Below are 18,063 nucleotides of genomic sequence, written 5' to 3'. Positions count from 1 at the left end.
TTTAGTTAAAAAGAATATCGGTGAAAACCAGAGGTCTCTACTTCAACCCAGTACTAAATGGCGGCAGTTTTTAGTTTTCAGGCATTACTTTTAACATTTTTGAGCTGCTCCAATATGCTTCATTTTGGGTTCCCGGGGGAAATTGTGATATCGTGATGATATTGTGATGAAAAATATAAAATGGCCGCCATTCTGTAATGGGTTGAGATAAAGTCCTCTGGTTTTCACCGATATTCTTTGTAACTAATCACCTTTAAAATGATGTGCTACTTGAAAGGGGTTGCAATTTCAAAATTTAAAGTTACTCCCAGCAACCCCTATTTGGGGGTGGGGGGTGAATTTAAAAATACCCCAAAAAAGTAATTTACATCACCCTAGTAACGTATATCGTAGATCGTTTGAAAATATACAGCCGTTAACGGTACTTTCCTGTTAAAGGGAACATTCATTATTATCGATAATTTTTTTCTCGATATATCGATATTAACAAATTGAAACATATCAGCTGACAACTACGAAAAATATTGTTCAGTATCAACAAACATTAATGAAATGAAACTGTTCTAAAAAAAATAACCTAACATAACTAACCAAACTTTCTGTAACATTTAAAAATTCCGTGTTTATAGCTTGCCTTTTATATTCAAACCCAAACGAAATTTTTTAAATGGTACAGCAAGTTTGGTTGGTTATGTTAGGTTAGCTTAGAACAGTTTCATTTCTGAATCCATATAACAGACTATTTTAGCCTAAACAAGATCAGTTAGTTGTTGTCAATTTGTAATGGATCGAGAAAAAAAATCATCGATAATAATGAATGTTCCCTTTAACAGGAAAGTACCTTAAAAAATAACCAGGGGGACTATTATGGGACACCCGGTATAATGGTTGATCTATTATCGCCATCTATCAGTTTACACCGAAGACACCCTAGGTCGGATCACTTTCAAAATCCGACGACTGTGTAAAAAATATGTTACGCTTTTCTATCTATTATTTTAAAATATGTTCAACAAGCAACTTAAGAAGGTAATCAAAATAGGTCATTTAAACCGTAACAAAAACCGCCTAAACTACTATCAAGAAGAACCATACACTCTTAAAAAAACTAATTTATAAAAGTCAATTAGTTAATTACGAGGAAAAAATGTGGTTCGGATTCCACAATAAACTGTAGGTCCCTTAGTCGCCATTAGCTGTATGGGCTATTAATTAACAGCTGTGTCTAAGGAACATGTCAACCTTAGTCACTAACAAGACTACAAGATCGCGCCACTCATCCTACACTCCCTTCAGGGACGTATTTAAGTATCTGCCGCCTCGCCTCTAGGCAACAAAGTTTGCCGCCGCCCCTCCCGCTCCCACTTTTCAACGCACTCCCCGACCTCACTAATATCATCACCCCAATGTCCAATACATGCCCTGTCAGCTGGTTTTGTGGAATAATAATCGGTAATATTGCATGCTGCATCAACAAATTTAATAACTTTACCTACGACCGTTTTTTAAAGTAGCCATTTCAGTCCAGTTCTTAGAATTGAAAAGTTTCACTTTACAGCTGTTTACTTTCATATCCGCATAGTTTCATTTCATATCCGCATAGTTTTCTCATATCCACACAGGTAACGGACCAATGAGGTTCAAGTATTGAGAGAAAAGAATTAAAATTGTAATGCTTCGAACGTCAACTAATCAGCTGATCAGTTGACCAATTTAATTGTTGATCCGACTTGTTCATGTTGATACTCGCGTATTCTTAATTAAGTTGGTGGAAGTCCAAAAATAAATGAAATATTTGCCGAATTGTACCTGATACAATATTATTTATGGTAAGAATGCTGCTAGCAATGTAATATTTAACGAAGTTTAACAAACACGTAATTACAGGAAATCAGCTGATTATACAACAAGTCGTTGCATCACTTTCAGTGGCAATGAAAATACACGAAAACATAACCTCTCTAAAAAGTTATCATTAGTGATTGTTAGTAATTAAATCCAAATTGATAGTAATTAAAAAACGGTCGTAGGTAAAGTAGTGTACGCAACTCGCGTTAATAGTCTTTACGACACTCGTAGAAGTTTTTAAGGCACTCGCCAAGGCTCGTGCCTTAAATTTTCTACTCGTGTCGTAAAGACTCACTTAACGCAATCGTTGCGTAAACTACTATTTCACCACACTATGATGTTTTTAGCTGTTTTACATGCGTTAATTGGTGGCTGAAAGTTACGTTTTGCTGACCATGCCAGCTGTCATCGTCATTTGGGGGCCGAGCAGGTTCTTACATCCCTAGGGCCGCAAAATCAGCTGATCGCTTACATGAATGCATATTAAATACACAATCAGTATCCATAGCATTGCAATAGAATTGTTTTATTGTCACCGCTGCCTAGCAACTATTTATTTTAATTTTTGCTGATTCCTCAAATTATTACTTCACATAACCTTAAAGTTCTACTTAGTTGTGTTGACTATCAGTGTGCATCATTAGGCCTATTGTGGTGAATAGTGCTATTAAGGTATAGTGTGGTGGAAAATAGGCCTAGCGTTCGTACCACGGACCGAAATGGTTTTGCAGCTCTCGATCGTTTTAGGTTGACTTCATCTCGAACCTAAAACTATCTCGAGCTGGCGAAACCTCATTTTCGGCCCTAGGTACGAAATATACTATTTCGACCCCTTTTAACGGATGTTTTTTGTGCCGTTTTTTTGCAAAACATTCTGACTTGGATAGGCCTACACGGAATGCACCTTTTTTATCTAATTTTTACAATCCCATTTTGCGGCTTTAAACGGCACACAAAATCGTCTGTATACAATGGTTCTTATAACGCCTTTCATTGAACACTATTAGTCAGATATACTTGAGAGACGTGCTATTGGCTTTGATTTGAAATGAAATAAATATGTTTTCTTATACTATTTTTTTCTTACAAAAAACACATGAATCGCAAAGAAAAATTACGTACGGTAGGTACTTTTACTGAAAGAATAATATATAATTTTAAATTAGTTAAGTTTGGTACAGTGGTAAGTATTTAGTTCACACTTTCCTTCTTGATTTTAACCTAGCAAAAGAATATTTCAGCTATATTGCTGCCGCTGCGTAGTGGTGTATGAAAGTAAACAGAAGGGAGTGTTTTCTACGTTTGTCACTAGACATAGGTAGCGGCCGGCACGGCGACCCGCTCCCGCGGCGAGCGTGTCCGCCAGACCAATAGGGCAGCACGGACAACTCTACACAGCTGTGTAATAAACTATTGACGTTTGTTTGACTTGGATGCGTTCTGAAATAGTTGTATACTTAATCAAATTATTTGAAATGGCTATTTTGCCGTTCCCAAAATTATTTGCTAAATTTTATAGATTAAAACTTGGTTTTTTTTATTTTTTTACCCTCAAAATTTTGCCGCCCCTAAAATTTGCCGCCCTAGGCGGGCGCCTAGTCCGCCTATTCGGAAATATGTCCCTGACTCCCTTCACTCATATTTGGGTTAAAATACGCACATAGTGGCGTCCCCATCTTAAATGATTGATTAATTGTTTAATTGATTAATTGATAGTACGGTTTGCACTAAGAATTTAATTCAGATCAGTCACACTGATTATACGTGATCCGCGAAAATGAGTCGACTTTGCCAAACCTTTCGTTGTTGGCCGAGTCGTGTTATTTTGACCGCGGGACAACCCGGCGCAACTTTTCATAATTGGCAACCATATTTTATCCTCTCTTCCTTAACAATCTGTGAACGAGCACAGGCAGTCAAAGACACTGTAACTTACCCATCTTTATCGTTACTGAACTGGAATTCGCCTTATATATTTAGTAGAGTTAATAGTAAAGAATGTTGACTGAAAAGATTTATTATCTTGGTTAATATGTTCATTTCATACCCGAACGCATATTTGGGATGGAAATACTAACGACTCAACATAATGTATTTAAGACAAAAGTCAAATCAAGTAATGCTGTGTAGCTTACTGATAAAATTTACGTGTATTGAGTGAATAAGTAAATATAGTTTCTTTTTGTTATTCATTCAAGTATTGTAACCCCCCATAATAAATACACTACTGTTGGGTATACATTCCACCAATTTCTACATTTAAAGCAAAAGGAACTCTCATCTTATATATTAAAAAAAATTGGTTTTTCTTTTCCGAGTTCGTTTGGCTTTTCTACCCGACCGATTTTCATTTTAGGTCTCAAATTGAGGGTATGCACGCACAGATTTCACAATAAGCATTGGCATATATTTATCTACAGTCCCACTCGGCTACGTAAACTAAATTTGCTCCCCACTTATTTCTAATGGGGGTTAAATTTGGTTATTCATTTTCTAGTTAGTTTGGCTCTTCTACCCGACTGATTTTCATGATTGAGGTCTCAAAAAGGTATTCACGCACAGATTTCACATCAAGCATCGACATTTCATCTACAGTCCCACTCAGATTATACGCAAACGAAATTTGCGAAACGAGTGTCAAGCAAACGCAAGGTGAGCAACGAACATAACAATAATTTTTTATAAGCTTTTCTATGATTAAAAATCAATGGGTATTGTTTATCTTTTATTATATGTTTTACGCTGAAAATAATTAGTAAATTATGGGCTTTCTTTTGAGGTAGTGATAGTTTGAATCATTTAAGTTCTGTAAATACTGTATTACTCAATACAAATCTTAAATTTGATTTTTTTTCGGATATGATATTATTAAGTTTAGCGCTGCGGAGCAGCATGGGCCCCTCTAGTCCTATTATAAAGTCGTATACCTGTTTTAATACTTGTCTTGTAAGAACATTAAACATTTGAAGAACATCCAATACTTTAGTTAAAGATTTTACTATATAGAATAGTATACATCCCAGTGGCGTCATTTCACCAAATCCTTGGGGGGGCAAACACCGGGGGGTTTGGGGGGTATGGAATTCCCCCCAGCAAACGGCGGGGGGTCCGGGGAAAATTTTGCAGTTTTTAAACAAAAAAAAGAGGGGTTTAAGCTTATTTTAATTGTCAAAAGCACTTCAAATAAAAATAAATTATGAGTAAAATTTATTCAAATTTAGGCAGAAAATTAATGAAACCAACAATAATTATTGACAACAGTCAGAAACATAATAATATGTTGGTAAGTTACATCTATAAACGTGATCAATATTTCCATGATGTATTAATATTATGTTTGTTATTAGATTCATGACCAATTTCTCTTGTACAACATTTAGTAATGAATACGGTCGTTCATAGCCTATAGTTTATAACAGTTTATTTTGGTTTTTAAATAAAATACAAGTATTTAAGAACTTAAAAGCAAATCAAATTCTATCACAAATAAAATAATTTGACACAAAAGTACAAAAGGTTCTATTTAACGATATTAAATTGGTAGTCTACAATGTTCAAAACAAATTTCGTAAAATTGATACACGTGTATAATTTTAATGCTTAATAATTCATAAAAGTAAATGAAAAAAGCAATGCTTCTAAAAAAATCTGCATGTTTATGTATATATGTATATAAACTAGAAGTAAGTGGTTGATCGTACAGAACCAAACAGAAAAAGTAAATGATTAACAAAACTACTAGTTTATGTAATATGGAAACTCAAAATGTGCTATCTAAGACAATAAAAAAATAATATTTTTGTTTCAAATTACTGTACATATTTATTGATTAGACAGTCAAAATGTGTAGTTTTGAAAATTGATCTTTTACAATTATCGTTTGTCTAAGTATAGCATGATTCTTATAGCATTTTTAGAGTTTCAGAACTGTATCTAAACTTTTTGGGCGTTCCTCCATAGATTGCCAGACCATAAGACAAAATATTTTTATTTTAGAATGTCCAGGTTATTAGTGACACTGGCCCTAAAAACATATAACCCTGAAGAAAGTTTTTGTATTATGATTTGTGTATATTTAAGATTTGTGTCTAGGTTAAGCCCAAAAATTGAGTATGCTTAAGATCTCCTATTTTTTTTACGGGGTAGAAATGGGATTTTCCCATTTTTACTGTAAAAAGTTGCAATTTATTTCCAAACCATTTTGAAGAGATCATAAAAACAAATAATTTAGTATACAGAAGCGTTGTTGTATGCCTAACGGTTACGGAGAAAATAAAAAAGTGTACATTTAAAATGACCATGTTATTCTTATGGAGAATAAATAATGTCTTAAAGCTTGCTTGTCTATGGAAATATTTTAGGGAAATTTGGAAATTTTGGCCATATTGAAAAAACCCGATTTTCGAGACTCCGATTTTATTAGACTTTTAGTTTGGTATTATTTCACATACTCACTGGAAATGTAAACCATCAAAAAATCTTTTAAAGCAATTGTTTTTAAGGTTAAGGGGTTTTATTTCATATCTTGACTAGACTAAATTTGATCTAAATAACTGTAAACATGAACAACAATACGATTGGAATCATATGAAATCAAAAAACATCTGATTAACAACAGTATTGCCAAAATAAACCTGTAAACATTATACAAGTAATTATTTTTGTAATCAACTATTTGTGTTTTATTACTTAACTACAATTGAACGAGCGGAAGCGAATCCTGTGGAGTTTAAAAACAGCTGATTAACAACAGTATTACCAAAATATACCTGTTAACATTATACATATATTTTTTTTATAAACTACTTGTGAACTATTACAAAATAAAAGAATTGAATGAGCGTAAAAAAGTATTGAAACAAATTGTATTACTTGACTCAACACAGAATTCGCTTATGACAAAATATGTGTGTGTTAGTATCTGTGGAGACGATACAGGCCACGATGAATTGTTATCCAAGCGTACCAACTATCAATTAAGATATGGTAATTTTCAGAATTCCCATAAGAATTACATAGTTTTTTTTATAACTATCCCACCACCACTTAAGATAATTTAATGATTAAGAATACTAAATTGCATATATTTTTTTAAGGATTTACAACATGGGTATAGCACAGACTAGGGATAAAAAGTTTTGTTCCCTATAGTGACCAAAGTTGAAATAAGTTATTTACTACTAACAACTTATGACAGATTTTTACCTATTTTCAACCCCATACAACACGTTTGCTGTATGTTTTTTTATCTTAAATCATGAATAGTTTATAGATAATACATACAGTTTCAAAGGTTTGTACCAAATTCGGTCTAAATTGGAGGTTCAGAAGAAAATTTACAGGGAAAATAGTAAGGTTTATTATTTTTTTAATTTTTGGACGCCATATTGGAAAAACCCAATTTCCGAGACTCCGATTTTATTAGACTTTTAGTATGTTATTTAACATACTTTTTGGAAATGAAAACCATCAAAAAACCTTTTAGAGCAATTTTTTAAGGTTAAGGGTGTTTTTTTCATATCTTGACTAGACTATAATATTAACCAGATGTTGTAAATTATTGTTTGTCTATGTTTGATTTTATCATTTAAAAGTAAGTAAAAGCTTTGAGTTTTTTTTATTAGTTTTATTGTTTGAAAATGTTTTTATGTAATTAGTAAGTTAATAGTTTTTGATAGGTATATTTATTGGAATTTAATCTTATTTTACTCTTTTTTTCATGTCAGATTTCAAAAAGCACCATTTAAACATGCATCAACTCCGGACGAAGGACGGGTCCTCTGCTAGTATTGTATATTTGAGAAACGGGGATTAGTTTTTGAATTATTCAAGGTCTGTTGTAACACAATTAAATAAACAATCTACTTTTAGATTGAAGTAAAACAATGTTATTACCGAGTTTACAACCAAACGCCTGTCCAAAGTCCAGTGGCCTGGCTTGTAATGGCTATATTTAACCTAGTAGCTATGACGTCATAAGTATGTTTATGGCTTTATATATTGAATATAGATGTCAGTGGAGTTTTATTTCATCTCACGAATTTAAACTTATCTTGGACTGATTAGTCTTATTTAACATAATAACGGGTAGAGACAATTTTTAAAATTTATTTCAAGTATACAGTACCACAGATTAAAACATACAGTAATAAAAATATACGGGGTGACCCAAAAAAACAGGGACAATTTTAGAATGTTATTACTCAGCTGTTATAAAGGCTAGATAGTTCATTGTTGTGGCAAATGAATGTTTACTTAATTATTTGATGCCATTTGGTGTATCGTTATTATGGATTATCAATGGTTGCCGCAATATCGTGCCTTTGTCATCAAGACTTTTTCAAGAGTAATTTGTCTTATCATTTCTACTCAACGTCAATTTTGTGTTCACTTCAACGTTGGCCGTAATGGTGCAACCCCAAACCGAATAAACTACTCAAAGATGGGTAAACAATGTCCTAAACACGGCTTTTGTACTCAAAATTAAACCTATGCAAATTTAAATTTCAATGCAATGTTTTGGCTTTAGAAGCTCGACGCAGCACACTCGCGCGAACCATTTCAATGTTTTCTGGCATCCGAACAGTCCGAGGTATCCGACTAGGTTTGACTTGGAGTGCAGAAGCCGTGTTCTGGAAATTACTTACCCAACTTTGAATAGTTTTTCGGTTTGGGGTTGCACCATTACGGCCAATTTTGTAGTGAAAACAAAATTGACGTTGAGTAGAAGAAAGTCAAACTATTCTTCAAAAAAGTCTCTATGACAAAGGCACGATGTTGCGGTAACCATTGATAATCCATAGTAACTATACACTAAATGGCATCAAATAAACTTTCTTTTGCCGCATCAATGTACTCTCCAGCCTTTATAACAGCTGAGTAATAACATTCTAAAATTGTCCCTTTTTTTGTCCACCCTTTACCATCCTTAAGTCATTTTGTGGACCTGAAACAATTCTGTATTATTTCTGTCTGATTCATGTTCAGGGAGCGTTGTTGTTGACTTTTTCTTTCTTTTGCCAACCTTAACACAGTTTAACATTATACAACGACATGACTATCGCTTGTCCTTTAGTTTTGCAACCAAAGAGTAGACAGCAATTCGAAAAGTCTATCCTGAAATAGGAAAGGAACATTTAGTCAATATTAGCGCAATCAAAAATGTGAAAAAAGGCTTTATTACATTAAGAACTCGTCCTTCACTATTCAGAGTCAATTTCATGTGAAAATGGGGGTTTTAGCGAATTTCCCCATAGGGAAGTAGCCATTACCGTAGGTCTCATGGACCTGACCCGGGACCGATGTGTCCGCAAACGCCATAACTGAGTAATTTTTGTCCGTTTTTGATGAAATTTGGCTTGAAGGTGAAGGGCGGGATAAACTTGGAATGAATTCGCGAACCAGCATGATCGGACTAGGGGAACGGAGTTTTATGGGGTAAAAATTGGTTTTTCTCATTTTTGATCCTCAAAACGAAAAACCCGATTTCTCTTAGTACAACTTTTTAGAGCTTAAAAAAACAAATAATTTAGTATATTGAAGGGATTTTTTAGGGTTATTAGTCACGGAAAAAATTCCAAAAATCGTAAACTTAAAATTACCATGCTATTTTATGGTGAATAAGGAAACTGTTGTAGTTTGCTTGGCAAATTAACTTTTTTTATTTATTATTTGATATTCTAAAAAAAACTGTATTACCCTCCCTTTAGCAGCAAACCTAGGTACTTGTTAAACATAATGTTATTTACACAGATTTAATTGCAAATCCAATCGTGCAAATGGAAATTAGCTTAGCCTGTAGGTTTGCTGCGGAGGGGTATTATTTAGAAGATTTCATAAAACTAGATATATTTACAGTTCTTAATTGGTGGATAGAGGGTATGTAAATTTATTGTACTTATTTATGAGATTTTGGTGACTATATTTTGAAGTGGATTATAAATTATCAATTCTTGAAACAGCGGAGCACACTTGGCTGCATTAAGTCAAATGTGAATGCAAAATGGTTGTGTAATGGTGAGAGATTATAAGCTTTTAACGAATTTCCCATATAGGGAATAAGCTATTACCGTATTACTCATGGTAAGACCTGGACCCCGGGACCGATTTACTTTTTCGTTTTGAGGTCCCTAGAGACCAAAACACCATCCGTTTAAATTCATATATATATATATTTATATATGAAATAATGAAATAATGAAATAATGACTTTATTCCCCAAATACAAGTTTTTTAAAATTACAAAACAAATTCACCTTGGAACTATGTTATCACAGTCTCCAGTATTTGTGACAACATGAAAGAAAAAACACAGTTATTTACAAGTAATAAAAAATTGTATGAGTCCAGTCCTTGTTGAAAGAAGTGATTAATAACCATGCCGCTCTCCGTGGCGCCGTTTGACACTTATATTAACTTATACATAAAAAATACAGTAAATATAAATAAAACTTCTCTATTGTTATAACAAAAAATCAAATAATTACCTTATAATAATGAGAACTTTGTTCGGTAAACCAAATACATTCATTACTAATTATGAATAACACAAACAAAATATGCAAGAAAAAAAAACAGATGGAATTGAAATAAAATTGAAAAGGCCATACAAAAATATTTTGTTAACTAAGAACCTGATTTAAAAAATCAATGACTGGAGTTTTGAAAAGCCAATATTTCAATTTTAAAGAAAACAAATTTAAGGATGAACAACTTCTGATATCTCCCGGTAATTGATTGAAATATTTAGGTCCGTTGTACTGATAAGAATGTCTGAAGAGCGATTTGTTTACTTTAGGTAATCTGAACATTCCTTGGTTGTGATTTCTAGTATTGTACAAAAGGTTACTTGTTCCTGTATTTCCACTTCGAACATAAAAAAGCCGTAAAACCTTGTAAATATATAAATGTTGAATCGGAAGTATTTTAAGTTCAAAAAATAACGGAAAGGAACTTTCTGTTATTTGGCATTTTGAAATTAATCTAATAAAATGATTTTGTGTGACTCTTAATTTATCAGTATGACATTTATAGGTACCCCCCCAACACTGGATGGCGTACTGTAATCTTGAATCAATTAAAGCAAAGTAAAGGGTTCGCAATAAAAATCTACTACAAATATTTTTTAAAAAATAAAAGGTTCTTATGGAGAATTTAATTTTTGAATGCAGGTTTGTCACATGTTTATCCCAATTTAAATTTTCGTCTAAAATGACCCCAAGATAGCGAAAATTGTTAACCTTTTCAATTTTTTTACATTTACAAGAATTAAAGGAACAGCCAAAAGTGTGGAAAACGAGATCATTTATAAAGTTAAAACTATGTACTAAATTAAAATTAATGTATTTGGTTTTTTCAACATTGACTTGCATTTTGTTTGCTGCACACCAGTTACTAAGCAAAATTAAGTCATCTTTAATTTTGTTGAAAGTTAAATCACTATTCTTTTCGGAATAAAAGAGGGCGACGTCATCGGCAAATGCACAGATTTGTCCATGAAAAGGAAGTGTGAGCAGATCGTTGATGAAGATAAGGAAAAGGGTATCAGATGTCACCGATCCCTGGGGGACTCCTGTCTTTACATGTAGCGGCGAGCTTAATCGGTTTAGGATCTTGGTTTGTTGTATTCTATTGGACAAAAAACTGCTGAACCAACTCAGCGCGGTTCCTCTTACGCCAGCTGCATTGAGTTTAGATAACAAAATATTATGGTCTACTAAGTCAAAAGCTTTTTTGAAATCAATGAATAAGCCTGTAGATTTATTTTTGCTGTTGAAACTGCTATAAATTTTTTCTGTTACGGTAATTAATGCGTCCTCGGTTGATTTTCCCTTTCTGAATCCAAATTGAAAATTGCTGAAAATTTTTAAATTGTCTAAGTATTTAATGAGTCTGTTTTTCATCAACTTTTCAATAACTTTAGAAAAAACAGAGAGCAAACTAATAGGTCTTAGATTATCTAATTTTAACGAAGAATGTTTTTTATAAATCGGAACAATTATGCTTTGTTTGAGTTTTTCTGGAAAAATCCCGGTCGAAAAGCTTAAATTAATTAAATGAACCAAAATGGGAGCAATACTTTCGGCAACAGTTTTTACAACTTGAACGGATATTTGATCAAACCCTGTGGACTTTTTGTTTTTTAAATTATTTAATGTAGAAAGAACTTCAGTGACAGTAGTGGGGGCTACAAAGAAGGAGTGAGGTTGGACTTGCAACGCAAGGGGCGGGGGAGGGAGTGGACCGCTGTCACCTTGGCCATGACTTTGCACTGCGATAAAGTAATTATTGATTTCTTCCGCAACCTGTTGTGGATCACTTACTATTGTACCATCTTCTAATTCTATCTTACTAACATTTTTACTATCTGAATTACCAATTATGTTATTTAAAACTTTCCAATACTGAGAAGAATCACCATTACACATATTTATTTTATTTTCCAAAAACGCACTCTTAGCTACATCCATGTCAGATCTTAACTTTTCACAGAAACGATAAAAATAGTTGTTAAAATGCATATCATAAGGTCTTTTCTTATGCAGTTTGTATAATTTGTTTCTTTTTGATATTCGATTTAGAATATTTGTATTAATCCAAGGACTCACTGACTTAGCCTTTTGAAATTTATTTTGTTTGACAACTAGCTTAGAATTACTTATAATATCTAAAAGTTTATCATGGAACGCATCATAAACATCATTAACATTGTTGGATAACAAACAAACATCCCAATTTTCAACTTCTAGATTCATTTTAAGCAAATCAAAATTGATAAGATCTCTTTGTATTACTGTATTATTAGAGGCATTTAATTCGTTTAACTTACTTAACTTATATGTGTCCGTTAGCGCGACAACTCGAGCAAAAATCAGCCGATTTTGATGAAATTTGGTACAAACGTGTAAACCTACGTTTATTCGAATGAGTTCACGAACCAGCATGATCAGACTATGGGAACAGGGGCTTATGGGGTTTTATGGGGCAGAAATTGGTTTTTCCCACTTTTGACCCTAAAAACTTTAAATTTAGCATTTTCTTTCCAAACCATTTTACAGAGGTTAAAAAACAAATAATTTAGTGCATTGAAGCGTTATTATGCGCCTAATGGTTACGGAGAAAATTCCAAAATACTGTATATTTAAAATTCCCATGTTATTCTTATGGAGAATAAGTAAACTGATGTAGTTTGCTTGTTTATGATCATATTTTGATCGAATTTGGAAAATGTATTCATTTCATACTAAACTACTAACATTTTACAAAAAACACCTTTTTACCCTCCCTGTTGTAGCAAACCTAAGTACTCGTAAAACTAATGTTATTTAAACAGGGAATAAATGTGATATTTTTAAGGAGACATTTTAGTGTAAATCCAATCAGGCAAATGGTAATTCGCGAAGTCTGCAAGTTTGCTGCGGCGGGGGTATTTTTGTAATTTGTTGGTACCGTACATAGACGAGGGTTTGTTTATTTTAGATGTGACTAATAAATAATATTAAATAGCAAAAAAAAAAGAGAAAATCAAGGCAAAGAGTTGGTGTGCTCCGCGCAGCACTGTGGTGATGCCAGCGACATCCATCGCACAACACGAGAACTACTTGGGCGATGTTGTTCATAAAGAACATTGTAATTAAGTTTAAATTTAACAACGATTCAACTTATTTATATCTTTTATAACAGCTAAATTTAGCTTGGAGGCAACTGAGAATTATTCATTGGGTTTTGTTCCTTTGACCATTGACTTTAGATATTGCGACTAGACCTATCGTCCTATTGTAAAGTATGAAGACTTTTGTGGTGTATGTTTTATGTTTGACGTTTAAGTTAGTTATAATTTATCTTAAAATTATAAGATCCTAAATTTTAAGGGGGACGTGCCCTTTATTCTTTGGTTGTAAAACACGAGTATAAGTTATTGTTATATTTGGTTGTAATAATTAATTATTTAGTTAGTAACATAAATGTAATGGTAAATAATAACTTGAATTACACATATAAAAGACAGAAACTAGCTTAAACATCTAGTTTCTGTATAAACTATAAACTGAATAAACTTCTGTAAAGTTTTCCACAGAACTGTCTTTATCTTGTGTAAAATAATAATAAGGGCAATTTTTAGTTTACCTAGTCTATATGGGAAAATGTCAACTCTATGGCTATGTTAATCAGGTACTGTATAACATGCATCTTAATTGTTAATAATTAACAATTATCAATACCAATAAATTATCAATAATTGAGATGGGACAGCTAATAAGCATTTGTATTTTACATAATTTCTTGCTATACCAAATTTCAAATTATTTATGTAAAACCATATATATCCAAATGTCAACTACATATTTTATTCTTTTCGAGGGAAATTTTACAGGGTGAAAATACCAATACCAAATTACCAGTTGACTCCTGGTTGGCCAGAATAGTTTTAGAGTTGATAAAAAACAACATAATAGGATAAAAGGTGCACTTTATCAACCGGAAGAAAACATGCATAATATTGTCCTCAATTGATCAATAGAAACAAAAAGTCTGTAAGTGGTTAGGTTCAATCACGAAATTTAAATCATTGGAGTTGATTTCTCATTTCATTGTTACACCTGGGGCCAGGGTTGGCATGTTTTAGGCATACCTTAGTGGCTTTCACTGGGATTACGTCGATTAGGTATTCTTATCTTTGTTTTTGGGTATGTTTTAGATTTGTGCCTTATGTTATAGTCATAATACCAGAGGGTCCAAAGAGCAAGCAATGTTAAACTGGTTTTATAAGTGTTATATACGAAGAACATATACGTTAGTAGGCCTAAACAACAAAGCACCCTTTGAATAAAACGGAAAAAGTAGTGTTAAAAGCCTTTATATGTTTAATCTGTGGTTTGATCAATATTGGAAAGATGATAATTATTTAATCATTAATTTTTTTATGCCGTCTATAGTTGAGGGTTACTGTTATGTCTTCAATTCAATAGAATCCATAGTTAATAATAGAACAAATATGGTGACTTATTTACTCTCAAATACAAAATTGCTTCTATGAAATTCTAATTTATCTGTAAATTTATTTAACCAATATTTTACCTTGAAATTGGCCTCAGGCGATAATTAAAAATGACGCATCATAACCAACTCCAGTCATCTCTGGATAAAATCAGTAAATGGTGTGATGAAAACGCTATGGAGTTGAATGTTGCCAAGTGCCTCACGATGTTCTTCAGTCGCAGTACTGTAGTGCACCCTTACAACTACAGCATAAACGGTGCCATCCTGAAAGTGGTTGATATGGTCAAAGATTTGGGCGTCATAACTACTCCTACCCTCAGTCCCTATGAGCATATCAGCCAAATAGCAAAAAGGGCTTCATCACTTCTTGGCTTCATTTTTCGAACAACAAAAGACCTCAAGAACCCTCTCACACTTATAATCCTCTACAAGACTTTGGTACGTCCCGTGATGGAATACTGCTCTGTTGTCTGGTCTCCTTATCAGTCTTTGCACATCGATATACTAGATAAGATACAAAGAAGATTTATTAGACTGATTGGTCTTAGACTGGGGTACCACTTTCAGGATGTTCCTATTATCACCCTGGAGCAATACTATGATCTGCAACCACTCAGTCTAAGAAGGAAATGTTACGACCTGCAGTTTCTCTTCAAACTCGTGAACGGTATCATCGACTGCACATCTTTGCTGAATAATATAGAATTCTCTGCCCCTAAAGGAACCAGATCCAAAACGTTATTTGCTAGAGGATTCCAAGCAAGGAATTACTCCTACCATCATGGGTTGTCAAGGTTGTTGAGGATGGGTGGAGAGGCTTCGACTCACATTGACTTCTTCGGGATTTCTTCTTCCTCATTCAAGAGAGACGCCTCAAGATATTTACAAGGGAGAACATCTTAGAAGCATTTTCCTGCCCTCCTGTGGGAACAAGTGATGTGTAGTTCTTGTTTAGGTGGTGCCTTTAAAGGGCCACACCTTAGTTCTGTTTTGAGGCTGGTGTTACCTCAGCAAGGTGCAGTGCAATATAGGTGGTGCCTTTAAAGGGCCACAAATGAAAGTTGGTGCTTTTTAGCATGGTGTTTGGTGTTTGACACAGTGTTCTTCCCATGTCATGCATGCACACACACACACATACTCCCACAAATTATACTTTTGTTAATACTTTTGTAATATTTTACTGTCTTTTGTTATTATTTTCACAGTTTATAATTTGTTATCTTTGTTGCCATAGTCTATTTTGTTGGTCTTATTTAATCGTTGTTGTTATTGCCAGTTGTAAAGTTACCGTCATTACTGCTTGTTACTTGTTACCATTATTACTAGGCATAGTCTTCTTGTTGTTATTTATTGTAGTTTTCAGGTCCCACTCATGTATTTATTGTCAGCTTCCTTATTTATTATTATTGCACGATTTTTGCACATACACACACACTCCCACAAATTATACTTTTTTAGTACTTCTGTAATATTTTGCTGTCTTTTGTTATTATTTTCACAGTTTATAATTTGTTATCTTTGTTGCCATAGTCTATTTTGTTGGTCTTATTTAATCGTTGTTGTTATTGCCTGTTGTAAAGTTACCGTCATTACTGCTTGTTACTTGTTACCATTATTACTAGGCATAGTCTTCTTGTTGTTATTTATTGTAGTTTTTAGGTCTCACTCATGTATTTATTGCCAGCTTCCTTATTTATTATTACTAGAGGTCGTCCAGTGGTCGAAACTCGACCAAAGATTTGTAATGTACAGACTTCTCTATTTTCACCCCATACTGTAAATAAAACATGTGATTGGAGTTTCTTCAATTTGTTTTGATTTTCTGTTTATATTTTGTTGTTATTTCGTCACCAGCATAGAAACCCATAAAGCCCATGTTAATTTTTTTCAAATTTCAAATTCATTTTTTGTGCTTATTTCTGAGCCTATTTTAATTTTTAAAGGGATTCTGCACACCTACGGAAAAATATCTTTCTAACAGTATGCGAAGATTTTTCCTGCGATGCACATGAGCTGAGAAAAAAGGTTTTAAAGAAACATGCTTGCCTATTAATATATAGATAGATAGATTGCACGATCTTTGTAACCACTTATATTAACTTATTATTTGCTACTTATGTATAGTTCATAGTTTGACAAAATTGTATTAATGGAGAAACCGTTGGAATAAATAAATAAATAAATAAGGGAGTATGAGACAATGTTTTATATTTATATTTTAACCTCGGGTAGTTCTAAAGAGTATGCCTGGTATTCAAATTGTAAATTACAACTGACGATTGAATCAGTCTCTAGCCTCGCACCCTACGCCTTTTTGTTGCCAGATTTGTCCGGTTAGGCTAAAATAGCCAACCACGTGATAGAAAACAGACGCACGTGGTTTTCGCATAGCAGATTTTTGTTGCTGAAATGGTTTGCTCTCAAAATATTAACAACTTTCTACGTATGCTATGAAATAGACGTACGAAGTAGCTACACAATTCTGAAACAGAGAAGTGATTTGGTAAATAGAACCAGAACAAGAAACACTTTATTCAATTTCATGATGGGCAGCCTCTGGACCATACAGCAACAATAATAATGGTTTAATTTACCTCAGTCAATATGGTCCTTGCGTAGTTTGTCACTACTGCAGTTTCGTGCTCGTGGAGCACATCTTCAGGTGAAGGTCACAAAAAGTTAAAAAAATTTCCTCACGTGAAGGTCGTCAATTTTTGAAAACACACCGAAAATAGTAGTTTACGCAACGATTGCGTAAAGACTATTAACGCGAGTTGCGTACACTACTTTACCTACGACCGTTTTTTAATTACTACAAATCTGGTTTTTTATTACTAACAATCACTACTCATAAGAGAGAGGTTATTTTTTCGTTTATTGTCATTGTCACTGAAAGTGATGCAACGACTTATTGTATAATCAGCTGATTTCATGTAATTACGTGTTTGTAAAACTTTGTTAAATAATACGTTACTTTTTCAGGCAATAGGTTCTGCTAGCAGCATGCTTACCATAAATACTGTATCATGTACAATTAGGGAAATATTGCATATATTTTTGGACAACTGAATAATATAGTGAAACAGTTAATTTACAGTTAGATCTCAGCATCGAATATGTGGTCCACAACGAGTTGGGTGAAAAAGTGGTTAAGAGGTTTTCAAAATAAACCAGAAGAACATTTTCATTTATCAATTTAACCTTATTTTGTTTCGT

General features: G+C 33.2%; 1 protein-coding gene across 1 annotated transcript; it reads left to right on the top strand.

The window, feature by feature from the left end:
- The first annotated feature begins 14,955 nt into the window (after positions 1-14,955).
- LOC128988542 (uncharacterized) lies at positions 14,956-15,750 on the top strand. The gene has a single exon (XM_054409918.1). It carries the CDS (start codon positions 14,956-14,958, stop codon positions 15,748-15,750), a length of 795 nt encoding a protein of 264 aa, XP_054265893.1.
- The last annotated feature ends 2,313 nt before the right edge of the window (positions 15,751-18,063 follow it).

This window comes from Macrosteles quadrilineatus, unplaced genomic scaffold (assembly GCF_028750875.1).
Source record: "Macrosteles quadrilineatus isolate MER2022 unplaced genomic scaffold, UCM_ALF_1.0 Scaffold_3__2_contigs__length_128488019, whole genome shotgun sequence".
Taxonomy (NCBI): domain Eukaryota; kingdom Metazoa; phylum Arthropoda; class Insecta; order Hemiptera; family Cicadellidae; genus Macrosteles; species Macrosteles quadrilineatus.
The sequence above is the reverse complement of the archived record's forward strand: the minus strand, read 5'-3'. Positions and strand labels throughout refer to the sequence as shown.